The 24,719-nt window shown below is 44.8% G+C and overlaps 1 protein-coding gene across 1 annotated transcript in view; it reads right to left on the bottom strand.

The window, feature by feature from the left end:
- Window positions 1-9,664: 9,664 nt before the first annotated feature.
- Window positions 9,665-24,719, bottom strand: part of LOC126481815 (lipopolysaccharide-induced tumor necrosis factor-alpha factor-like) — a 30,381-nt gene continuing 15,326 nt past the window's right edge. Inside the window, exons 3-5 of the mRNA XM_050105771.1 lie at window positions 15,149-15,293; window positions 12,238-12,373; window positions 9,665-10,045 (exon numbers count right to left, since the gene is read on the bottom strand). Of these exons, the coding sequence (XP_049961728.1) occupies window positions 9,943-10,045; window positions 12,238-12,373; window positions 15,149-15,293 (384 nt within the window). The 3' untranslated portion in view covers window positions 9,665-9,942. The remainder of the gene's footprint in view (window positions 10,046-12,237; window positions 12,374-15,148; window positions 15,294-24,719) is intronic.

Below are 24,719 nucleotides of genomic sequence, written 5' to 3' on the forward strand. Positions count from 1 at the left end.
CTAATTTGCTGAGAAGTGGCGGTGCGGTCCCCTACGGCACTGTGTAGGATCCTACAGTCTTGGCGTGCATCCGTGCGTCGCTGCGGTCCGGTCCCAGGTCGACGGGCACGTGCACCTTCCGCCGACCACTGGCGACAACATCGATGTGCTGTGGAGACCTCACGCCCCACGTGTTGAGCAATTCGGCGGTACGTCCACCCGGCCTCCCGCATGCCCACTATACGCCCTTGCTCAAAGTCCGTCAACTGCACATACGGTTCACGTCCACACTGTCGCGGCATGCTACCAGTGTTAAAGACTGCGATGTAGCTCCGTATGCCACGGCAAACTGGCTGACACTGACGGCGGCGGTGCACAAATGCTGTGCAGCTAGCGCCATTCGACGGCCAACACCGCGGTTCCTGGTGTGTCCGCTGTGCCGTGCATGTGATGATTGCTTGTACAGCCCTCTCGCAGTGTCCGGAGCAAGTATGGTGGGTCTGACACACCGGTGTCAATGTGTTCTTTTTTCCATTTCCAGGAGTGTATATGGTAAATGTTCAGGCAATTTCATTAAGCAAATGCGGAAGAGTTATGAGGGGCTGTATGGGTTTGAAAGATACTGATTCTTATTCAACATGTCTTCAAAATTTTTCATAAGACTGGAAAATTCAGATTGTTCAAAACGTTACATCATTATGATGCTATGTTTTACTCGGTCTTGTGTAGCTTGAGACCAATACGCTGAGAGGAAGGCATGATAAAATTCTTCTTCACTGTGACAATCGTGAATGACCGATCACATTCTTACAGTTGGTTCATTCTCCAAGTAGCCACACATAAATTCTAACCTGTGCTCCAATGACCAGTTGGGAGAAAAAAAAAAGAGAATTGATGTAGCCACGCTTGTGGATGAATATCGTTGGCAGGATTCTTCAATGTTTTGAATTTAAGTGTAGTAATGAACAGCTTATAGTCAAAATCATCATGTCGGCGAGTCGCATGTCGGTCATTGTTACGTCGTTTCGGCGGTTCCATCTCAAAATTCGGTGTACCTTGCCGGTTTCTTTCATAATTTCCGAAGTGCCTTGTGTTATTAATTGATGGCTCTTCCGTATTTCTATGTCCCTCTTCCCGTATTGGAGCGCGAGTGTCCTCTGAAATACGTAATTCTTGTATTACCTGTGTCAGCTGATCTGGTACTTCCCGGATTTCTCTTTTGTACTGTGTATTGATTTGATTTTGATTTTGTTTGAAATTTCTAATTTGTTCATACTCTTCAGTGTCAGTGAAGGCTACAGGTCTTGTGTCATTCAGCTCATCATCTACCTTTGTAGATAAATTATTTAGCTGATCTGAAAGTTCGACTACTTTCTCTGATAATGAACTAATTTCCTCCATGTGTCTTTCTGAACCAATTTTCAGAGTATGTACTGTGTCATTTAAGTTTTCATGAGTTTTTGCAAGTTGCGTAACCGAATCGGTAGATGCAACTGAGTCAATTTTAGCCCACATGGTATCATGACTTTCATGAACAATAGTTTGCAGTTCTTTTATGGCTGCTTCATGATTCTGTAATGCATTTTCATGCCGCGAAAAAATAGGTTGGAAATGCTCACAAATTTGTGTTTATACGTCATTACAGACTTTTTGACATTTCGATTCAATGTTATGTAACTCAGTAGTTGAATCTTCACGTGTTTGTTCAAGCGTGGTGTCTAACTTCCGAAGGTTTTCTTCCATTGTGTCTAACTTTTGAAGCTTTTGACCCATTTGCTGCATTAACTGTAATAACAATGCACTAGTGTCTGAAACATGTTCCTCAGTGCTATTCGGTAGTGCATTTGAACCGACAATATTCGCATTTTGAAAAGCAGAAAATGTGTCTTGACTTAATTGAGAAAACGGTGAGGACGCAAAACCTGAATCTACAGTATTTGCAAGATTGAGTCCTGTCATTTCGGATTCCTGAGGCGAGCTGTTGCCGACCGATCGATCGATAATGCTTCCCTGTTCACTAATTGTATCACTGCTACATAATTATTTGCTGCCTGCTCCATTTCCCTATGCACAATTACCAAATTACTACTTTGAACATTAGTTAATTCATTACCCGGCGGCGCTAACACACTGCTTTCGTCTTCGCTGTCATTTCTCAGTTTACTTTGGAGCCTAGTATTACGTTTTTCACACGCCATTATTGTCACAATATTTCACACGACAACACAGAAAAGCACAATCTGAAGAGCAAAAAAGAAAACACATTAACATCGCATTGAAAATGATATCGCTTTAATTGCTAGTGCAGCTGCGAAATACTTGCTGCAAATCTACCTACATGCCACAACTGTTTTACTGTACAACAGTGAAAGACTGCTACTACAAAGGAGATTCTATCTACAATTACGCACTAGCAGTAAACAGAAGCTACACTAATTACACAAACTACAAGAAAAAATCAGAAGATTCCAGTGAGGTATCTTCGCCTAAGGGTCGACATATGAAACGTCCCCTTTGAGCATTTATACATAACTGTCCTTAAACTGACACACAATATTTGTAGCGTAACGCAATCTGACTTTCAATAATCCCTACAAGAGAATGGCCCTGACTAAATTAACCTATACGTTTCACAAATCACTTACCTCGCAACAATCTTCGTTACTCGAACTACTGCAATACAGCGAGTGCCAATACTGCCAGCTAAATAAAAGATTCAAACTACTGAAGGCACAAACTACTGATAGGCATACTTAGCAAATGAAAGATTTTGATAGAGAACAAACAATGTATTTACCTTAATAGTGTTCAAAAGTCATAATATATATATCAGTCCATGATATCCAATATTACAAATTTACTCTTTCTCATGGACACACGTCCAGATCGGCCGCTCTCAAAATTCCGCCATCTCTCTCCCCACATCCACCACTGCTGGCGGCTCACCTCCAACTGCGCAACACTACGCGCTGTTCACATCCAGCTGCCGCTGCCCAACACTACAATGGTAGGCAACACTGCAAACTAGCCACAGACTGCACACAGCACAGCCAGTGATTTTCATACAGAGCGCTACGTAACGTTGCCAATAAGAAAACATAAACAGCTTACTTACAACACCACCGCCGCCGAAATTTACTGTTGGCACTATACATGCTGGCAGATGACGTTCACAGAGATTTCGCCGTACCCATATCCTGCCACCGGATCGGCACATTGTGTACCGTGATTCTTCACTCCACCCAACGTTTTTCCACTGTTCAATCGTCCAATGTTTACGCTCCTTACACCAAGCTAGGCGTCGTTTGGCATTTTCCGGCTCGACCATGAAATTCAAGTTTTCTGTACTCCCGCCTACCTGTCGTAGTACTCGTAGTGGGTCCTGATGCAATCTGGAATTCCTGTGTGATGGTCTGGATAGATGTGTGCCTATTACACAATATGACCCTCTTCAACTGTTGGCTGTCTTTCTCAGTTACCAGACAAGGTCATCCTGTACGCTTTTTTACTATACGAGTCCCTTCACGTTTCCTCTTCAGTATCACATCGGAAACAGTGGACCTAGGGATGTTTAGGAGTGTGGAAATCTCGCGTACAGACGTAAGATACAAGTGACGTCCAATCACGTGACCACGTTCGAAGACCGTGAGTTCCGCGGAGCGCCGCATTCTGCTCTCTCGCGATGTCTAATGACTACTGAGGTCGCTGATATATAGTAGCTGGCAGTACGTGGCAGCTCAATACACCTAATACGAAAAAATATATTTTTGGGGTCGTCCGGATGCTTTTGATCATATAGTGTAGTTCTCAGAGGGATGGGTCTAAAAAGGGAGCATAGATTACGACGCGCAAAGTGCAGTCTTTGAGAACAAGAGCACTTCGTGACCTTTACACTTAATTTCAAACCTTTACAAGACTTTCTCGTTGACATCACCACAAAATGATGAAACGAGAAATTTATCTGGATTACTACATTTTCTCTGTTCATACAGTAACACTGCCGCATCAGGCATGACCTTTAACATGATTACTTCTGTTGCTAACCTTTTGGGACACATTTTGTACATACTGTAGTATTCAGGTATATCATTAAATGCACCTACAAGAATTTATAACTACGATACGTAGTTCAGGAGATGTCAGACAGTGAGTTGCTCAAAAAAGAAAATGCAGCGTGAAATTCACTAGGGGTACTGCTGAAGTACGTCTGAAATATAATTACGTGTGCGATTGCGAGTAAAGCCACTTTTAAAATGATTCTCCTAAACTCTGGGTCTTGGTACACATCACTATCTGGAAAGAAATAGTGTAAGAGTATGGGCCAGCAACCTCCTATTGGGGTGGGGGTGATAACGTGGAGAGAGATGGAACACGAGGTAATGGGCGGAGAGTGGGAAGGACGAGATGGACAAAGAGGGAAAAGGATGAGATGGACAGAGTTATGACGGAGAGGATGAACTAATAAAAGATTTGAATAAACTCATTCTCTGTGAACCCGAAATACTCAGCTAATATCTCTACTCGAATTATAATAGACAGACATTGCATTAAGCCATTGTTTTGATGCCCTTTACTATCTTGAAATTTATCTACTGAAACATTAGCCACTTTCACGTAACTCGTGCGTCCATTATAAAAGAATCTAACCGCATTAATGTAGGGTTTGAAGTTAATTTGGTATCTTAATTGCGTAGGCTTCCGCGGCCAGTGTCAGTCAACATAAGAGTTTTTATGTTGACTAATTTGGTATCTGTTAATTATTGTACGGGGAAAAATTTAATTGGTTAAGTTACGAGCATCGAAATCATGCCTTTCCTATCCACTTACACTGTCTGTCTTTTACTATCTACAAAATATTTTCTTAACGAGAGCCCACACTCCTCTCTGCGCCACACTGGCTTCTGAAACTGCACAACGTCTGGAAAATATGTGTCGCACCGACAAGACATGGCCCGATGTCACTTTAGCTTCGTACTCGTGCACGACATCGTCGTGTGCGTACATAATTTGAGCCGCCATTCTGCATGTTATTGTTCAGTGGGATTACCATGTTTCTAGGATAAAATGGGGCGGGGGGGGGGGGGGGGGGGGAACAGCATTAAATGTTATCACTGAAGGAGAAAGATGCCACGTACTTACATGAGAGTGTTATCAGCAACTGAAAGGGGCCTCGTTTGGGATCTTCGTCTGGCAGGGTCGTCGAATCGTGCAAAGCAGTTTGTGGAGCATTCGGACATGACAGTGAATGTCCTGGTCGACTACGTCTGAGCACGACAAGTAAGGGTCGCCGTGTTACGGACAAAGCTCACCGTAGCCCCTTTACATCCGCGCCTGCCTTCCGACAAGTAAAGGATCCCTTGCAACATTCCGTTTTATCCCGGATCGTTGCTCCAAGACTAGCAGCAGCCGGTGTAGAAAATTACTCCCGTTACCACCACGCCGTACACTGTGTTTGCAGTGGGACCGTGACGGTTAAGGAGTGTACAACTGTTGAGTGACGTCCTACTGAGTTCAGTGATGAGTTGTGGCTGTGCACTGCTGCAGGTAGCCATCGCCGGCGACCTGGGGGAGAGATACCAGTGTTCCGACGTTTTCGAGAGTTACGGCTGTGTTACACATGACGTTATGGAGTGATGAGCTATCGGGTATGATAACGTCACTTTCGCTAGGGACTGACTGAACTGACGGCAAAACGGTATGTCTCAACATTCTGCGGGCTCATTTGTTACCTGTCATGCAACAGTTTTGTGTTTTATTGTTCAACAGGATGCTGATCGTCCACAAATGGCACGTGTCTAAATTAACTGTATATGTGATGTTGAGGCATTTCCGTGGCCTCCAGTGTCATATCTTTCGCCGGCAGAACACGTGTGGGACCAGCTCGGAAGTCTGCTTCGTCCTAGTGCGAGTATCCAAAATATCGTGGACCAGTTACAACGACTTGCCTCTGAAGAGGATGTAACGGCTCTATGACGTTCCTTTAAACATCATCTGTGAGTTCATCCAGGCCAGACACACTCGAAGGAGTTCGTTGTACATTTGTCTACTCCATAATCACTGTGATAACATCAAATACAGTCTCAACCGGTTTGGTCTGGTTTGGTTTGGTTTGGGCACTTCGGCCGAGTGATGAGCACTTCTGAGTGCCGCGCAAGGGGCCCGGGTTCGATTTCCAGCTGTGTAGAATATTTTATCTGCTCGGGGACTCCTTACGCCACTGTAATCGTTTCATCATCAGAATAATTGACTTGCAAGTCGCTCATTGTGGCGTCAACTGAAAAGACAACTTGGTGGCCCAACATTCATAGGTGGAACCTCCGAGCCATTAATGCCGTACTTTCCATTTCGTTTCATTGTCAGGCTGCGTATTTATGAACGTTACTGTTTTACTCTTCCAACTCGTCAGAAACGACAGTGACATCTATAAATGTAATACCATCGCGGCACAGGAAGAAGTGAAGTTTTCAGTCATAAAAAATGTTTGTCCATCTCTACAGTTACAGGAATATTGTAACAAAATAAAATTGCCATTAAACCTAACTCATATCTGATTGGTAACTGCTTCCACTTCATAGAAATTTCTGAATGTGGAATAATTCCCCAACGAACCATGGACTTTGCCGTTGGTGGGGACGCTTGATTGCCTCAGCGATACAGATAGGCGTACCGTAGGTGCCACCACAACGGAGGGGTATCTGTTGCGATTCCAGACAAATATGTGGTTCCTGAAGAGCGCAGCAGGCTTTTTAGTAGTTGCAGGGTCAACAATCTGGATGATTGACTAATCTGGCCTTGTGACATTAACCAAAACGGCCTTGCTGTGCTGGTACTGAGAACGGTTGAGAGCAAGGAGAAACTACAGCCGTAATTTTTCCCGAAGGCATGCAGCTTTACTGCATTGTTAAAGGAAGACGGCGTCCTCTTGGGTAAAATATTTCGGAGGTAAACTAGTCCTCCTTCGGATCTCCTTGCGGGACTACTCAGGACGACATCATCAGGATAAACGAAACTGGCGTTTTACAGATGAGAGCGTGAAATGTCAGACCCCTTAATCGGACAGGTAGGTTAGAAAATTTAGAAAGGGAAATGGATAGGTTAGAGTTGTAGTAGGAATTAGTGAAGTTCCGTGGCAGGGGGAATAAGGGTTTTGGACAGGTGAATACAGGATCGTAAATATAAAATTAAATAGGGGTAATGCAGGAGTTTATCCATAATGACTAAAAAAAAAAAAAAAAAAAAAAGAACTGCGATAAGCTAATATGAACAGCATTGAGAACCCATTGTTGTAGCCAAGACGGACACGAAGGCCACGCCTACCACAGTAGTATAAGTTTACATGCCAACTAGGTCCACAGATGAAGAAATTGAAATGTATGATCAAAGAAATTATACAGGTACGGAGGAGAGACGAAAATTTAATAGGCATGAGGGTACTGGAATTCGAAAGTAGCGAGAGGAAGAGAAGGAAAAGTAGTTGGTGAATACGGAATTGGGGTAAGAGGAAGACCCCTGGTAGAATTTTGCACAGAGCATCACTTAATCGAAGCTAACACGTTTAAGAATCATGAAAGAAGGTTGTATACATGGAAGAGGCCTGGAGACACTGGAAGCTTTCAGATTATGTAACGGTAAGACACAGCTTTAGGAATCAGGTTTTAAATTTTAAGGTATTTCCAGGGGCAGATGTGGATTGCCCACAATCTGTTGGTTATGAACTGTACATTAAAACTGAAGAAGTTGGAGAAAGGTGAGAATTTAAGGACACGGGACCTGGATAAACTGAAAGAACCAGAGTTTGTATATAGTTCCAGAGAGAACATCTGGGAACGATAGACAAGAACGGGGGAAAGAAAAACAGTAAAAAAATAATGGGTAGCTTTGAGTGATGAAAGAGCGACAGGAAGTGCAAAATGGCTAAGCAGGCATGGCTAGAGGACAAATGCAATATAGAGGTATTTATCAGGACGGTAAGTTAGATACTGCCTACAGGAAAATTAAAAGAGACCTTTGGAGAAAAAGAGTACCATCTGTATGAATATCAAGAGCTCAGATGGGGAAGTAGTCCTAAGCACAGAAGGGAAAGCAGAAAGGTGGAAGTAGTATACAGCGGGTCTATACAAGGGCGATGTACTTGAGGGCAATATTATGGAAACTGAGGAGGACGTATATGAAAATGAAATTTGAGATACGATAATGCGTCAAGAATGTGACAGCACTGAAAGACCTAAGTCGAAAAAAGGTTCTGGGAGTAGCGAACATTCCATTAGAACGGCTGATGGCCTTGGGAGAGCCACCCGGTGACAAAACTACCATCTGGTGAGCAAGATATATGAAACAGGTGAAATCCTCAAAATTCAAGAAAAATCTATTACTTCCAATCCCAAAGAAATCGAATGCTGATAGGTATGAAAGTTACCTATCAGTTTAGCAAGTCACGGCTGCAAAATAGTAACACTAATCCTTTACAGAAGAATGAAAAAACCGGTAAAGCCGACCTCGGGGAAAATCAGTTTGGATTCCCTAGAAATGTTGGAACACGTGAAGCAATACTGACCCTACGACTTACCTTAGAAGATAGGTTAAGGAAAGGCGAACCTGTGTTTCTATCATTTGTAGACTTAGAGAAAAACTTTTGACAATGTTGAAGGGAATACGCCCTTTCAGAGGGAAATTTCCTACAATATGTACGAAAACCAGATAGCAGTTACAAGTGTTGAGTGGCATGAAAGGGAAGCAGTAAAGGAAACTAAAGAAAAATTTGAAATAGGAATTACAAACCCATGGAGAAGAAATAAATACTTTGCTTTTTGCGGGTGACATTGTAATTCTGTCAGACAGGAAAGGTCCAGGAAGAGGAGTTTAACGGAATGGACGGTATCTTTCGAGGAGGGTACAAGATGAACCTCAACAAAAGCAAAACGAGTATAATGGAATGTAGTCGAACTACGTTGGGTGATGCTGATGCAATTAGATTAGGAAATGAGGGATAGTGGAGACGTTTTGCTATTTGGGGGAGGAAAGTAACTGATGATCGAAGTGTATATAAAATGTGGACTGGCTATGGCAAGGAAAGTGTTTCTGAAGAAGAGGAATTCGTTAACATCGAGTATAGATTGAAGTGTCAGGAAGTCGTTTCTGAAAGTATTTGCATGGAGTGTAGCCATGTATGAAAGTGAAACGTAGACCATAAATAGCTTAGACAAGAAGAGAAGCTTTTGAAATGATGTGCTACAGAAGAATGCTGAAGATTAGATGGGTAGATCACATGACTAATGAGGAGGTACTGAATAGAATTGGGGAGAAGAGAAATTTATGGCACAACTTTACTAGAAGAAGGGATGGCTTCGTGGGACATTCTGAGGCACCAAGAGATGAATATACTAAGCAGATTCAGAAGGATGTAGGTTGCAGTAGTTACTTTTAGATGAAGCTTGCACAGGATAGAGTAGCATGGAGAGCTGCATCAAACCAGTTTCTGGACTGAATATTAGAACGAAGGAGAGTAATTCTAAAAAATGCTTAACACATGCCAGTGGAATATTCTGTGATGTCATTTTCCCTGAGCGAGTATTGTAACCTTAAAACATTCCTTCCATACATCATACTGAGATACAGCAATTATGATATCGTGCAACCAAATAACTGATCCATTCAACACTGTGGCTAAAAAAGAACATCGTGACCATTTTAGCAATAATACAGTATTTATTTCAAATAATAGTAACATTTACAAAAGGAATAAATACATAGAACATTATGACTTATAAACATACAGTACGACTTAGGAATCAGCACACGTAGATGGTACGTGAATAGTACCAGTGGCTCGCAGCCACGAGCCCTGTGAGTGTATCGCAGCGTGGCCGGAGATGATTCAGCACGCAGCCCTCTCGGAGCGGAAATGGGTCCCCGCCCTCGACGTGACAGGCATAAACGAGACCGCAGGCTCGGTGCGGCCCGCCGTTACGCCATTGATTGGCCGATGTAGGCGTTACAGTTGGGGCAGAAGTGGTCGACTGCGTACGCACACTCGGCACAGTAGGGCACGCACACGCACGGCCACAGCCTGCAACACCCAAGTGAGGTCAACTGCTGTCGTACAGGCATTTACACAACAGAACACGGCGCAGGTTTCATTTCCCTGTTGTAGACGCTTAAACGGACAGGAGCTTCCAGTCAATGATGTTTGTACTGAAGGCAAGCAGACGCACAGTGAATTTGTAGAATCATCTAGTGTTCGATCCAATGAAACCCTGCCCTGCATGTCTTTGTGAATATTAAAATATTTAAATAGCGAGTGGTTTTGTCGGCATATTGTGTTTCATGCGAAAGTCACGCAAATATTCAATATCTCTCTATCTACAGGTAGTGTAAGAAAGAAAATGAATAGCGAATGAGGAAGTAGGGATTGTAGGCTTCTTCGACCAGCATCAGTTTCTCAGTGGCTGAGTTGTACGTGACAAATACCAATTTTTGGGTACTGAAATGACTGAAAATCTAAGAACTTTCAGCATTGCTGTTCGTCAGCAATTTTAAGTATAAAAGTAACTAAGAAAAATCCGCCTCGATTGCACAAACTACCTGGTGTTTACCTAGGTTTCAGCGTGGGTAACCACGCCTTCAGAACAATTATGAAACAGCTTGCCTAAATAGGCATAGCCAAAGGCTAAAATCAACACCTACAGCGGTAAGACCCCATTCAATTTTTTTTATAAATACACGTTACATACGTACCAAGTCAATAATATTACTTATCCCAACCCTGTGTGTGCTGCCTCGCCCCCCAGCTAATGTACGATGGTCACAGGCTCTCCACCGAACTAGGTAAACTAGGTAGCTTGTGCAATGGAGGCTGATTTTTCGTAATTATTTGACTGAAAATCGTTTCTTTCTTTTCCTGTTACATTGTGGGTGCTACGCAGGAAGAAAATGTGCCACTGATTTTCTGATTCACTAGTCATGATCACTATGATAGGTCGAAGACAGAGTGAGCAGTATTTCTGTTTGCTTGCAGTGGAAGGAGACTCATAACGTAAAAAATTCTCTCGGCAATGCCCAACACTTACTAATGAAAACTTTCTGAGCATCCTGTGACCCTGCCGCGCTAAATGAACAACCCAGCGTCCACACGTGGAGCTCTTCTGCAATTTCCTCCGATTCCTCCTTTATACAAACTTTGAGAGGGTCCCTGGCTGACGATTTGATAGATAGCTGCTTTTGTAAGCATTATCCTCTTTGGGTAAAGTATAATTCCTTCGGATTATTCTGATTAATCTGTCTTACTACGTAATTTCCCCGTGCTCTCTTTACGTTCATACTGGTCAAACTTAACCTGACGCTTTCAAAAAGGAGTCTGCTTACTGTAACAGAAAATGTTCGTGGACTGCCATATTTAGGATGATCGTGAGGAAAATTGACTAACTAGAAAAAAAGAAGAAAGATGGCGTAAGTTTCATATCGCATTAACGTTTAGGTAATCATAAATTGATGAAACAGAAAACTGGAAGAAACATGTGAAAATAACTATGCATACTGATCTGAGAACTTTTTTGACATGACATTGCTCCTCGGATATTGGAGTGAATTTCGTTACGATGGGTATACACTGACTACAATATGACGCTGCATATTTACAAACAAGTTCGTATGGACACTGTGTGCACCCCACCATTACTTGGTGAGAGCTTATTCGAGAAGTATAATTACAGGAGTAAGTGTTTTGAATATGAAGGAAATTAAAGAAAAACAAGCTACGCCGGACGGTAAGAAGATAAACATGTTATGGATAGTGAATCTAGTCCTGGTATTAACTTTAATTTCGGCAAGCGAGGTAAAGCAGAAATTTGAGCTCCAGAAATGAATTCAGTATACAGCAAAGAGTGGCTAACCATTAATTACGTACATCCTGTGTAAGGACAATCGCGAGGACTCTTTTAGTACTACAACGTGTGTGAGGATAAATGATTTCGTAACAGGGTAGCTTTCCACAGCTTCGAAACGTTTGAATGTAAGAATAATCCCTTAGTAAGAAGACTAATCACTGTTTCGTGTCTCATCTCTTACCATGTTACACTGCACACGTTGGTACGACGTACCAATAAATGTGCAGTGTCTGCAAACAATGAATTGTAAGACTGGTATTCACCAGCGTACGTGTTTAATCTTATTGGTAAGGTCGACATCACGGGCGTGTTACTGATCTAGGTGTGTGTGCCACAGAACGCTTGAAGATGTCCCAAGATAACCACAATTACTCACCCGAATATGCACAGCAGCAGCGCTAGCAAGTGCGTGTTTGTGGATGGCTTCGACGACGTCCTGGTCACTATGGTAGCTCGACACGCGGGACACTCAGTTGTACAAGGGTCTGTGCCCAGCATCAGAGGCGCCACCACTGCAGCGGTAAAGACAAGGCATCAGTTTCAGCCATAAGCCGAAATTTGAACAAAGAACTAGGTAACAATGTTTTAGTACTCTAAATTTAGCTAGGTAACCATATGTTTACGGTGGTTTTTGCACCTGCTTTGCGTCAGGCAATGTGTGGTTATACGAGTCACAGTTTCATTGCATTTTCTTATCATCCAAAAAATATTGTCTTTTGCAAGAACAAATATACCTGCATGTTTACTTCAGTCGTTTTGAAGCTAAGTCAATAAAAAGAATAGCAGTAGCAGTAATTCTCACTTCAGATAAGGGCTGTTCTTTATAGTCTGTTTTATGGTTTATAATTTTTAACTTTTCGCGTTTTAACAATGATAAATTTAGCCATGTAATGGATGCATTTAGTCATTTTAACCGATGGCTTACGGTGGGTATTGCTCGCTGCGGAGATATTGAGAATATTGGTGGCCTTGAGAGTTAATAATCGTAACGTAATTACTTACCGTACATTAAGTGTAAGTTTTTAGTACGGGCATTGATACTTCGTATTATTCTACGATGCGTTTTGTATTGAGGACCCATGGACGTCTTAAGGTGGATCAAATTTAGCCATGTATGTGGTGCGAAGGATCCCTTGTATGTGAAAAACTACTTCGTGATTTGACTGTATACTATCATAAAGAACCCTGATTAAAAGAACACTACATATTGTCGTTGCCAAAAGCAGGGAGGCGATTCTTGCTGCTGTAGCTCTCAGTGGCACTCTGGGATTCAGTCTGAGGCACCCTTTTGAATCTCTGAGTCGCAGTTCAGTTGTATACCTCGGCTCTGAGCTAAATGTCTCTCGTGCTGTGGGACTTAAATTCTTCCCTGCGACTCATTTACGCCCAAGGAAACGTCCAAAAGAATTTAATTTTCGTATATATTTTGTCGATGTACGATACTGATTTAAGAATACCGCAATCGATATCCTTTCCACATAAATACCGAGCAGCAGGCGCCAACTAGTTATCTGTATCTTCTAGAACTTTGTGTTCTCCTGCCTTTTTCCGGCAGAGTGGACATTGTCTTTAAAGTAACTTAAAAATTAGTACAATCGAAGTGAAAAGTGCGATAAACAGGCATGTTATTTCATCGTTTGAAGACGAATGGATCAGTATCAGATGTTACCTTTCATTGCAGGTGACAGCCTATTTCATGATTAGCTAGCTAGTAAAGAATTCGTTATGCCAAGTACAATGTGGCTGCAGTTTTGTTTTTTATGCTATCGTGGCTGCAATAAGCTTCTCTCTCCATAATCGCATGCCAACCATTAGGAACACGGTCAGAAAGCTTAAAATTACGGGCCAAGAGCTAACACTGTACTAATTGTGTGTTGTACTTAAAAAGGAGCCAGTTGGCTATGTTTCGTCAATGAATGTTCTTGATTTGTATCATAAGCAGTTTCCGAAAATTATGCCCATATCCAGATCACCGTATTCATGTTTATTACCGGGAGACATAAAAGCGAGTACATGAACAGACGAAATTTATTGACATTGTCAAGAACTGTCACCGTGTGTACAGCAAACTATGAAGCTCGTCGCAAAAAATGGAGATAAAAGGTTAAAAATACTTCCTTGTACAGTACGACAGCAGAAGACATGGTTTTCAGGCAGAACATAATGTAGGAATCCTTATTGCTCTTATGTGTATTAGCATGGATAATTGAAATCTGTTGTAGCATAAACATAGACCATACGAAAGAGGCCAGGGAGAGGTAAGGCTGTCTCCATCTTGAATGTTGGTTTGACCACTCAGTGCTTTACTACGGATGGTTCTATTAAAGGTGGCATGACGCTTTCCAGAAACGTCTGAACGGCCTTACCTAGAAATTTTTAGGCGGATCTACATTCCAGGTTGCAGTCTGAACCACGACCGAAGTTTTAATTTTTCATATTACCAACTTTTTACTACAGCGAAAGAAGCGGTAATTCACAAAAATCTTACGTTTTACTAAGAATGAGGTTCGCTCACTCATGTGTGACCATTAGCTTCATACAGTTTTCTCAAAAGGGAGAAATACGTAATTACACAGTGTGAACACAGTGTAACTATCGTAACTACTTGTTTAATTAATTTGGAATTTGTCCCAAGCACGGACGAAGGCGTGAAAGATTGACGTAGCGCACTATTACTATTACTATTTTTATTTTACACGGAGAAATTTCATTGGAACTAATATGTTATGCGCTTTCACCTTCAAAACTTTGGCAGGAATTGGACTCAAAAGTGCCGATTGCTTTGTATCTATTCTTTAGTTTCCTTTGCAAGCATGTATTTCTGCTTAATGTTCGAAGGAAGTGATCTTTTGTGACCATAAGAAAAGTTTCAGTCACGTATATGCTTTCTGCTTCCGTGCCATTCGGAACTATGCTTAATTATGCACTGTTCGCCCAATGTGTTGAGAGGCATCGAGAGCCTCGAGCATGCGAGAATGACAGTTGAGATCAGTCTCTTGCGACATTATGAAAAATACATTACTTCAGTTCCTGCAGTATTCATGCGACCCTCGTCCACATCTCGAGGAACTCTGCCTGTCAAGGACACGTCAGCATGCGCAGCGCGCTGTCTTACTTTACGTAACCAGAAAAATTACTGCTTCACGGGCTTCTAAGCGATTAGTTGCTCTAAGGACGGAGGAAAATTACCAGCAGCTTCGTTGTCGTAATCAGCACAGGGGTACACATGGAATATACGTCGCTAACCAGTCTCAGACGATGAAAAATGGGTCTGTAGTGATACATACCTGTGATGTGTTGTTGGACGTATCCAGGTTGTGGTGGGGGCGGGCCGTAAGGTTGCGCCTGAGGTGTCGGTGTGTACGGTGGTGGCTGCGTGGGCGGCGGCTGGAACCCATATGGGGGTGGTTGGCTCTTGTTTGGCTCCATATTCTGTTGGGAAAACAGCAGGAATTTGGAATTAACATCTTATGACCGGAGTTTACAACAAAAAAGGCAATGTAAAGTATTGCTTAAGGAAGGAGACTGCACGTCCTCTGGCAGACTATTTATTACATATTTCAGTTGTAATAATTATCTGGCTGTTTCACCTATCACCTCGTCCGATGTCTACAAGGAATGGTAGCACATGCATCGGCAGAAATGCTTGCACTGTATTTCTCAAATCTAAGCACATTACTAACTTAAAATTTAACCATAAGAACTGGAAACATACAGGATGAACCGTAACTCTACCGACAAACTTCCAGAGATTTCATAAAGAACTAAAATAAGAAAAATGAACATGAGATGTGGGCACTTTTCCAGTAGAATAAATGTGTTTCTTTAGCTGAAAATGACCAACTGCACATAGTTCTTTATGTATCCATTTTAGAGACCATGTTTAATTTACTTTTGTCTTGTTGTGGTCCATATTGCCACCTGTGAGCGTTTGGTCGGTTCGTCAGCAGAGTTCTCGTTCACCCCACATACGAACAACGTACTTAAAGGAAGAATAAATGTTAACTAGATAATCTTTATCTAAGCGTGTACTCCAGGACATAGGATTCAAACTAAACAAAATTTCTAAAAAGCATTAGTTAATATACTTTGTGCATGCACCTTCTGCATTTTATTTGAGCTCAATATTTTCCATTGATTGGGCAAGTTGTCAGATTCACTCCTAAAATTTGCTAAAGCAGTTCTTTTAATAGTGTCTTATGGCTGCGTTGAACATCTTCAGGTGCCTGTTGAGATCATCCCACAAATCTGTGAGCTTAATACCTGATGGTTGTACAGCAGCAACCGAAGATAGGTAGTTTCTACAGAACCCTTCAGATTGTCTCCTAGTAGGCATGCACTGTTTTTTTTTTTTTTTTTTGTTTGTGGTTTTAGGGCGCAAAACTTCTATGGTCATTAGCGCCCAGCCCGTGACATAGAAAACAGGAAAAAAACGAAATTTAAAATCAGCAGCAATGGAAACAAAGTCAGAAAATTTGAGAAACTAAAGGCAGAAGGAATGCTTAAAAGTCCACTATCGAAAGGGGTTGGTTGTCCCCCAAAAAAAAACTTCAAATGACTGACGTCATTTCACTGTCACTAATAAACTGTAGAACGCGGTCAGCTGAGCGCGTGTCATCTGCTAAAATCGACGATAGATCAGGCGATAGCTGTAGACGGGAGCGTAACGGATTAAAATAGGGGCATTCAATTAAAAGGTGTCTGACCGTCCACAGCTGAGAGCAGTGGGGACAGAGTGGGGGAGGATCACCGCTTAAAAGATGTCGATGACTAAAAAGACAGTGCCCTATCCGGAGTCGAGCTAAAATTACCTCCTCCCGACGACGTGTTCGGGAGGAAGAGGTCCAAGCGCAAGGAAGGGCTTTCACTTCCCGCAATTTATTGTGGGGAAGTGTTGACCAATGCGCATGCCATAAATGAGTGACTTGGCGACATAAACCGCTCCGTAGATCGGTAAACGGAAGAGACTGAAGAGCTGGCCGAGGAAGAGAGACTGCAGCCTTGGCCGCTATATCGGCCGCCTCATTTCCACAGATACCAGCGTGTCCTGGGAGCCAGAGGAACGCCACTGAGACGCCCCCCAGGTGGAGCAAGCGCAGACAGTCCTGAATCCGGTGGACCAGAGGGTGCACAGGGTAAAGAGCTTGGAGACTTAGGAGAGAGCTGAGAGAATCGGAGCAGATTACGTACTGTATCCGCTGATGGCGGCGGATGTAGTGGACAGCCTGGAGAACAGCGTAAAGCTCCGCAGTATAAACCGAACACTGGTCGGGAAGCCGAAAGTGATTTGGGGTGTCGCCAACAATATAGGCACTCCCTACACCTAACGATGTTTTCGAGCCATCGGTGTAAATAAATGTGGCTTCCGTCATTTGTGCACATAGAGCAGCAAATGCCCGACGGTAAACAAGTGTAGGGGTACCATCCTTGGGAAATTGACATAGGTCTCTGAGCAAGTCAATCTGGGGACGGTGCCAAGGCGGTGCTGTACCCCAAGTTGTCAAGAAGGTTTTAGGAAAGCGGAAGGAAAGAGAATGGAGCAGTTGACGGAAGCGGACTCCCGGGGGTAGTAGGGAGGAGGAGCGGCCTGAATACCAGACATCAAAGGAGGCGTCGAAAAAAAGGTTATGGGCTGGATTAGCAGGCATGGAAGACAGATGGCTAGCATAACGACTCAGAAGGACTGCCCGCCGATTGGACAGCGGAGGTTCAGCAGTCTCAGCATAAAGGCTTTCCACAGGGCTGGTGTAAAAAGCTCCAGACACTAAACGTAATCCACGGTGGTGGATAGAGTCGAGTCGCCGAAGAATAGACGGCCGAGCAGAGGAGTAGACTATGCTTCCATAATCCAATTTCGAGCGCACTAAGGCGCGATAGAGGCGGAGAAGGACCGCTCGGTCCGCTCCCCAAGAGGTACCATTCAGGACACGGAGGGTGTTAAGGGAACGCAGACAGCGAGCCGAAAGATAGGAAACGTGGGAGGACCAGCACAGTTTTCTGTCAAACATAAGACCCAAGAATTTAGCGACGTCGGAAAACGGAAGGTTGACAGGGCCTAGATGTAAGGAGGGCGGAAGAAACTCCTTACGTCGCCAAAAATTAACACAAACGGTCTTACTGGGTGAGAAACGGAAGCCGGTTTCGATGCTCCACGAGTGGAGGCGATCGAGACATCCTTGAAGACGTCTTTCAAGAAGGCTGGTCCGTTGAGAGCTGTAGTACATCGCAAAATCGTCCACAAAGAGGGAGCCCGAGACATCAGGAAGGAGACACTCCATAATTGGATTAATGGCGATGGCAAACAGTACAACACTCAGCACGGAGCCCTGGGGTACCCCGTTTTCTTGGGAGAAAGTACGGGAGAGAGTAGTGTTCACCCGCACCCTAAATGTGCGCTCTGCCATAAATTCGCGAAGAAAAAGGGGCAGCCGGCCTCTAAAGCCCCAAGAGAACAGTGTACGGAGGATGCCTGTCCTCCAACAGGTATCGTACGCTCTCTCCAGATCAAAAAATATTTCTACCGTTTGGCGTTTCCGGAGAAAATTGTTCATGATATAAGTGGAGAGAGCAACAAGATGGTCAACAGCAGAACGATGCTTTCGGAATCCGCATTGGGCAGGTGTTAAAAGACTGCGGGACTCCAGCCACCAAGCTAAACGGTAATTCACCATACGCTCCAAAACCTTACAGACACTACTCGTGAGAGAAATGGGGCGATAGCTAGAGGGGAGATGTTTGTCCTTTCCAGGTTTCGGAACGGGAACGACAATAGCTTCCCGCCATCGCCTGGGAAAGGTACTGTCGGTCCAAATTCGATTATAAAGGCGAAGGAGGTTACGCAGGCTATGGGTTGATAAATGCAGCAACATTTGGACATGGATACCATCCGGTCCTGGGGCGGAGGAGCGAGAAGAAGAGAGTGCATGTTGGAGTTCGCGCATGGAGAAAACAGTATTGTAGCTTTCGCGATTTTGAGAGGAGAAAGCAAGATGTCGCACTTCCGCTGCACGTTTCTTCGGGAGAAACGCCGGCGGGTAATTTGAAGAGCTCGAAATCTCAGCAAAGTGCTGACCCAATGAGTTAGAAATTGCGACGGGGTCCACTAAGGTATCATGCGCGACAGTGAGCCCAGAGACCGGGGAGAAACTAGGCGCGCCTGAGAACCGTCGAAGCCGACTCCAAACTTCCGAGGAGGGAGTGAAGTTGTTAAATGAGCTAGTAAAGAATTTCCAGCTTGCCTTCTTGCTATCGCGGATGACGCGACGGCATCGCGCACGGAGCTGCTTATATCGGATACAGTTGGACAAAGTTGGATGGTGACGGAAAATGCGAAGAGCACGTCGCCGCTCACGTATTGCGTCACGGCATGCCTCGTTCCACCAAGGGACTGGAGGGCGCCGGGGCAATTCGGAGGTGCGTGGTATTGAACGTTCCGCAGCTGTGAGAATAACGTCGGTAAAATGTGTGACCTCATCGTCGACGCTGGGAAAGCGACGGTCATCGAATGTCGCTAGAGACGAAAAAAGTGTCCAATCGGCTTGGGCAAACTTCCAGCGTCGCGAGCGCATATATGGCAGTTGAGGCTGCAGTCGAAGAACACATGGAAAGTGGTCACTCGAGTGTGTATCATCAAGGGCGAACCATTCGAAGCGCCGAGCTAGCGGAACAGTACCGACCGCAAGGTCCAAATGGGATAAATTTGCCGTGGAGGCAGACAAAAATGTGGGGACCCCAGTGTTGAGGCAGACTAAATCCGCTTGGTGGAAGACGTCTAGCAATAGTGAGCCACGTGGACAAGGATGTGGAGATCCCCAAAGCGGGTGGTGGGCATTGAAGTCCCCAACCAGCAAATAGGGGGGTGGAAGCTGATCAAGAAGATGAAGGAGATCAGCTCGTGTCATTGGTGTAGACGATGGAATGTATACCGTACAAAGAGAGAACGTGTATCCAGAAAGGGAAAGACGGACGGCGACAGCTTGGAAGGAAGTGTTTAAGGGGATTGGGTGATAATGGAGAGTATCATGGAGCAGAATCATGAGTCCTCCATGGGCTGGAGAGCCTTCAACAGAGGGGAGGTCATATCGGACGGACTGAAAATGAGGGAAAACAAAGCGGTCATGGGGACGCAGCTTTGTTTCCTGAAGACAGAAGATGACCGGCGAGTAGGATCGTAAGAGGATCGACAATTCCTCCCGATTGGCGCGAATTCCGCGGATATTCCAGTGGATAATGGACATAGGGTGAACAGAAAATGGAGGAACGTGACCAAGGGTGCTGTCAACTCAACGACTGCTCAGAGCTTGCGACCGACAGCATGGAATGGCATTCAGTCGAAGGCAGAAGATCCTGATCCATAGGTTGGTCAGGAGCAGCTCCTGCCACCAACGATCGGCCAGTTGACCGGCCACCAACAGTGCGCCTCGGCGACACAGAAGATGGCCGAGGGCGATTTCCGCCAGGTGGTGCTGTAGATGGGACACGCCTTGGCGGAGAAGGAGAGGAACTGTGTTTCTTCATAGCCTTCTTGGAGGTATGTTTAGATGATTGAGGAACCGATGGTTGTGAAGTTGCAGTACGTAAAAATTCTTCACGAGAATGTTCTTTTTTTGAAGACTTGGCTTCTGACTTTTGGGCTCGAGATTTAGCAGAACCCGACGAAGGGTGAGCCATAGAGTGGGCAGGCGAAAGAGGTGAGGTTGAACGGGCGATCTTTGCGCTGGCCGATCTGACGACCGTGGTACTAAATGTGAGGTCGCAAGTCTGCGTGGCCGCCTCCTTTGTTGGCCGAGGAGAAGCAAGGACAGTGCTGTATTTTCCTTTCTGAGGCACGGTGGGCTGTCGACTGGCGAGTAACTTTCGAGCAGCAAAGGTCGACACCTTTTCCTTCACTCTTATTTCCTGGATCAGCTTTTCGTCCTTAAAAACGGGGCAATCTCGAGAGGAAGCAGCGTGGTCACCCATACAGTTGATGCAGCGAGGGGATGGAGGTGGACAAGCACCCTCATGGGCATCCCTGCCACACGTAACACATTTGGCCTGATTGGAACAGGACTGGCTGGTGTGGTTGAACCGCTGACATCGATAGCAACGCGTAGGGTTTGGGACATAAGGGCGAACGGAAATTATCTCATAGCCTGCTTTGATTTTTGATGGGAGTTGAACTTTGTCAAATGTCAAGAAGACAGTGCGGGTTGGAATGATGTTCGAGTCAACCCTTTTCATAACCCGATGAACAGCCGTGACGCCTTGGTCAGACAGATAGTGCTGAATTTCTTCGTCAGACAATCCATCGAGGGAGCGCGTATAAACGACTCCACGCGAGGAATTTAAGGTACGGTGCGGTTCCACCCGGACAGGGAAGGTGTGGAGCAGAGAAGTACGCAGCAATTTTTGAGCCTGGAGGGCACTGTGTGTTTCTAACAACAGGGTGCCATTCCGTAATCTGGAACAAGACTTTACAGGACCCGCAATTGCGTCGACACCTTTCTGAATAATGAAAGGGTTGACCGTGGAAAAGTCGTGACCTTCGTCAGACCGAGAAACAACAAGAAACTGTGGCAACGATGGAAGAACCGTCTGTGGCTGAGACTCAGTGAACTTACGTTTGTGAGCAGACATAGTGGAAGGTGAGGAAACCATTGCGGAAGAATCCCCCATGATTACCGGCGTCTCCGATGGCGCGCTCCTCCCTTGTGGGGGCCCTCACCGAGGGCACACCCGCCTTAGGTGATTGTTCACACCTCAGGTCACACCTCCCGACAAACGGACGGAGGGACCAATCGGCACTTTCGGAAGGTATCAGCTCGGGTAATCACCCCTCCCTGGGCCTGGCCTTTACCAGGGGGTACGTACGTGTCCTACCTGTCTACCCGGGGCGGGGAATTACGCGTTACCCCGTCACCGGCTACGCATGGAAGTGCGTGGGTCGGCCTTCAGACACGCACAGGGAGGAAGAAAGAGACAGGGAAAGGAAAGAAGAGAGGTCTCAAACGCCGCAGCGGAGAAAAGGGTAAAGAGAAGAGGTAAAGAGAAGAGGTAAGGAATAGAGAAGGACGAAGAAAGATGAAGACATACAAGCAAGGAAGGCGAAGAGTGCGGTACATTTACAAGCGTCCGTCTCCGGACGTAGGCACAAACCATACTCCCCAGAGGGGGAGAAAGGGAAGGAAAGAGCCAGAGGTGAGGGGGGGGGCGAAGATGGGGGATGGGGAAGGATACGGAAAGGGAAGGTATGCAGCCCGGAAAGGAAGGAAGGCCACATTAGCTCGGGGTCCCGTGCTCGCTACACACGTATCCACAAAAGAGTTGTGGATCCCCTGGGGGGAGGCATGCACTGTATCATCGAAAGTAACTGAACACAGAATTACGAGGAACAGCCCCACAATACTATCTCCTCCGTACTTAGTTGTTTGCGTTGCGTTTGACAGAAGTTTAACTAATGAGGAGGCATTGAAAAGAATTGGGAAGAAGAGGAGTTTGTGGCACAACTTGACTCTAAGAAGGGATCGGTTGGTAGGACATGTTCTGAGGCATAAAGGGATCACCAATTTAGTACTGGAGGGCAGCGTGGAGGGTAAAAATCGTAGAGGGAGACCAAGATATGAGTACACTAAGATTCAGAAGGATGTAGGCTGCAGTAGGTACTGGAGATGAAGCTTGCACAGGATAGAGTAGCATGGAGAGCTGCATCAAACCAGTCTCAGGACTCAGGACTGAAGACTACAGCTACAGCTACAACCTTCTTCACACACTGGCAATGCTAAATACTGCCATCGGATTAACGCAGTGTATTTGCAATATTGATCACTCTAAATGAAGCATTCTCAGTCATCCATTGTCCGGTGGCGTCGCTCTTTACACTACCTGTAGCGTAGCTTACCACTAACTACAGAAGTATATAGCTGGTCATTATACCCAATTCTAAATCCCTACGCACAGTAAGTGTTAATTGGACTGATGACAGTACTTTGGAACCCTCTAACGGTTCTTTCCGCTGATTTCATGCGGTTTTTAGCTGTAGTTGTTCCTTCGTTTTTACACAATCACACCACCAACCTCCAATTTGGCTAGCTTTAGAAGGGTTGAAACATTTCTGATCGATGTATTATACAGGTGACGTCCAATGATTGGTCCATGTTTGTTTGTTTGTATGTTTGTTTGGGGGAGTGCAACAAACAGCAAGGTCATCAGTCCCATGACCCATGGTAGCAGAAATCAAGGGAGGGCAGCAAGCACAGTCCAGTCAAGGGGAGGGGGTTAAGCGCAGACAGAGAGGTTAAAATGGTCGTTAGGGCAGTAGGAAGAGGAAATAACAGGAGGGGTTGAGTGGAAATAGGGAGAGCAGGGGTGTCCCGGAACCGGTACTTGTTGTGGGGCACCAGATCGCCAGAGACCCGTCCCGACACCCACACCGTATATCGTGATCACGATACAACGGGTACACCGGGGAAATAAGACAAGCGAAGGGGAAACAAAACAGCGCAACAGACCAGACAAAATGTAGTGAAAGGCTGGGAGAACCTGGGCGGCGCGGAGGCCTACGCTACCTGAAGTATTCCTATTCGGAAGGAAAATTCAAGGACATACTGAGAATACAAGCCACTTTCATGACGAAAATCGAAGACAGACGTAACCATGCTACCGTCATCGTCCCGTCGTCCGCCAACACACAAGTAAGGTGGAAAGGCATTTAGTCCAACGACCCGGAAGATGGGGTAGTCCTTGTTCAGTGTCAAGGAACTCTCCTGATGGACTAATTGTACTGTTATTGCTTCTTTATACTGGCGGTAAGCCTCTCCTGACATCTAAACGTCATTTCCAATTTACATAGGAATGTCCGGATACTTTTGACCATACAGTGTACGTCTGAAATTTCTAGGTCTGCGACACTTTTTAGTGTCTGAGTATCTTCTAATACTGAAAATTCTTGGTTCAGATGGCTCTGAGCACTATGGGACTTAACATCTATGGTCATCAGTCCCCTAGAACTTAGAACTACTTAAACCTAACTAACCTAAGGACATCACACACATCCATGCCCGAGGCAGGATTCGAACCTGCGACCGTAGCGGTCACGCGGTTCCAGACTGAAGCGCCTAGAACCGCACGGCCACACCGGCCGGCTGAAAATTCTTCATTGCATCTACTACGAAGGCACGTGTTCAGTTACTTGCACCTACTTGATGCTTGGACCACCACATACTGTCCCTGTCCATATTTGAAAAAATTCATCTTGTTTGGAATGCTCATGATAGTCAACCCATTTTTGTTTTCTTCCCTCCCTCGTAAAACTGTTGTACTTAAAAACGCACTAGAAGGTCTTTAACTTGCTGCACACGTATCGGACAACGTGTCATACAAACTTGTGCCGTCATGGAATGCGTTGTTGCATTTTACTAGACTTAGCGAGTCTTCTTTGTTATTTAACTGAAAAAGTTATGATTTATGGTTCTACGTTTTATTTTGATTTGAAAATGGTATATTAGTGTCAGTCTGGAAGATCACTGGTGGGATCGACGTTTGAGAAAATCGCTATGGATGCAGAGCGGAGAAATTAAGTGCGTCATCACACTTTTTTTCCAACGCACCACGTAAACGAAATGAGCTACTAGACAGGCACAACTTTAAAGCATGCCATAGCTCGTCAAATGAGTGGTGTGCATAGAATGATCAAGGGAGTACTTTCTGACTAACGGCTACACTTTTTTTTAAAAGAGACAGGCTGAGGGAGATGCTGCCCGAAAAGAACGTAAAATGAAATAAATATTGTCAGAAACAAATTGTTTGATTTCCAAGACCTGTGTCAATGCGAACGAAATCATTTTGGGCATCAGGTCATTATCAAACAATGTAACAGAA

The sequence above is a fragment of the Schistocerca serialis genome, chromosome 5, assembly GCF_023864345.2.
Source record: "Schistocerca serialis cubense isolate TAMUIC-IGC-003099 chromosome 5, iqSchSeri2.2, whole genome shotgun sequence".
NCBI lineage: Eukaryota > Metazoa > Arthropoda > Insecta > Orthoptera > Acrididae > Schistocerca > Schistocerca serialis.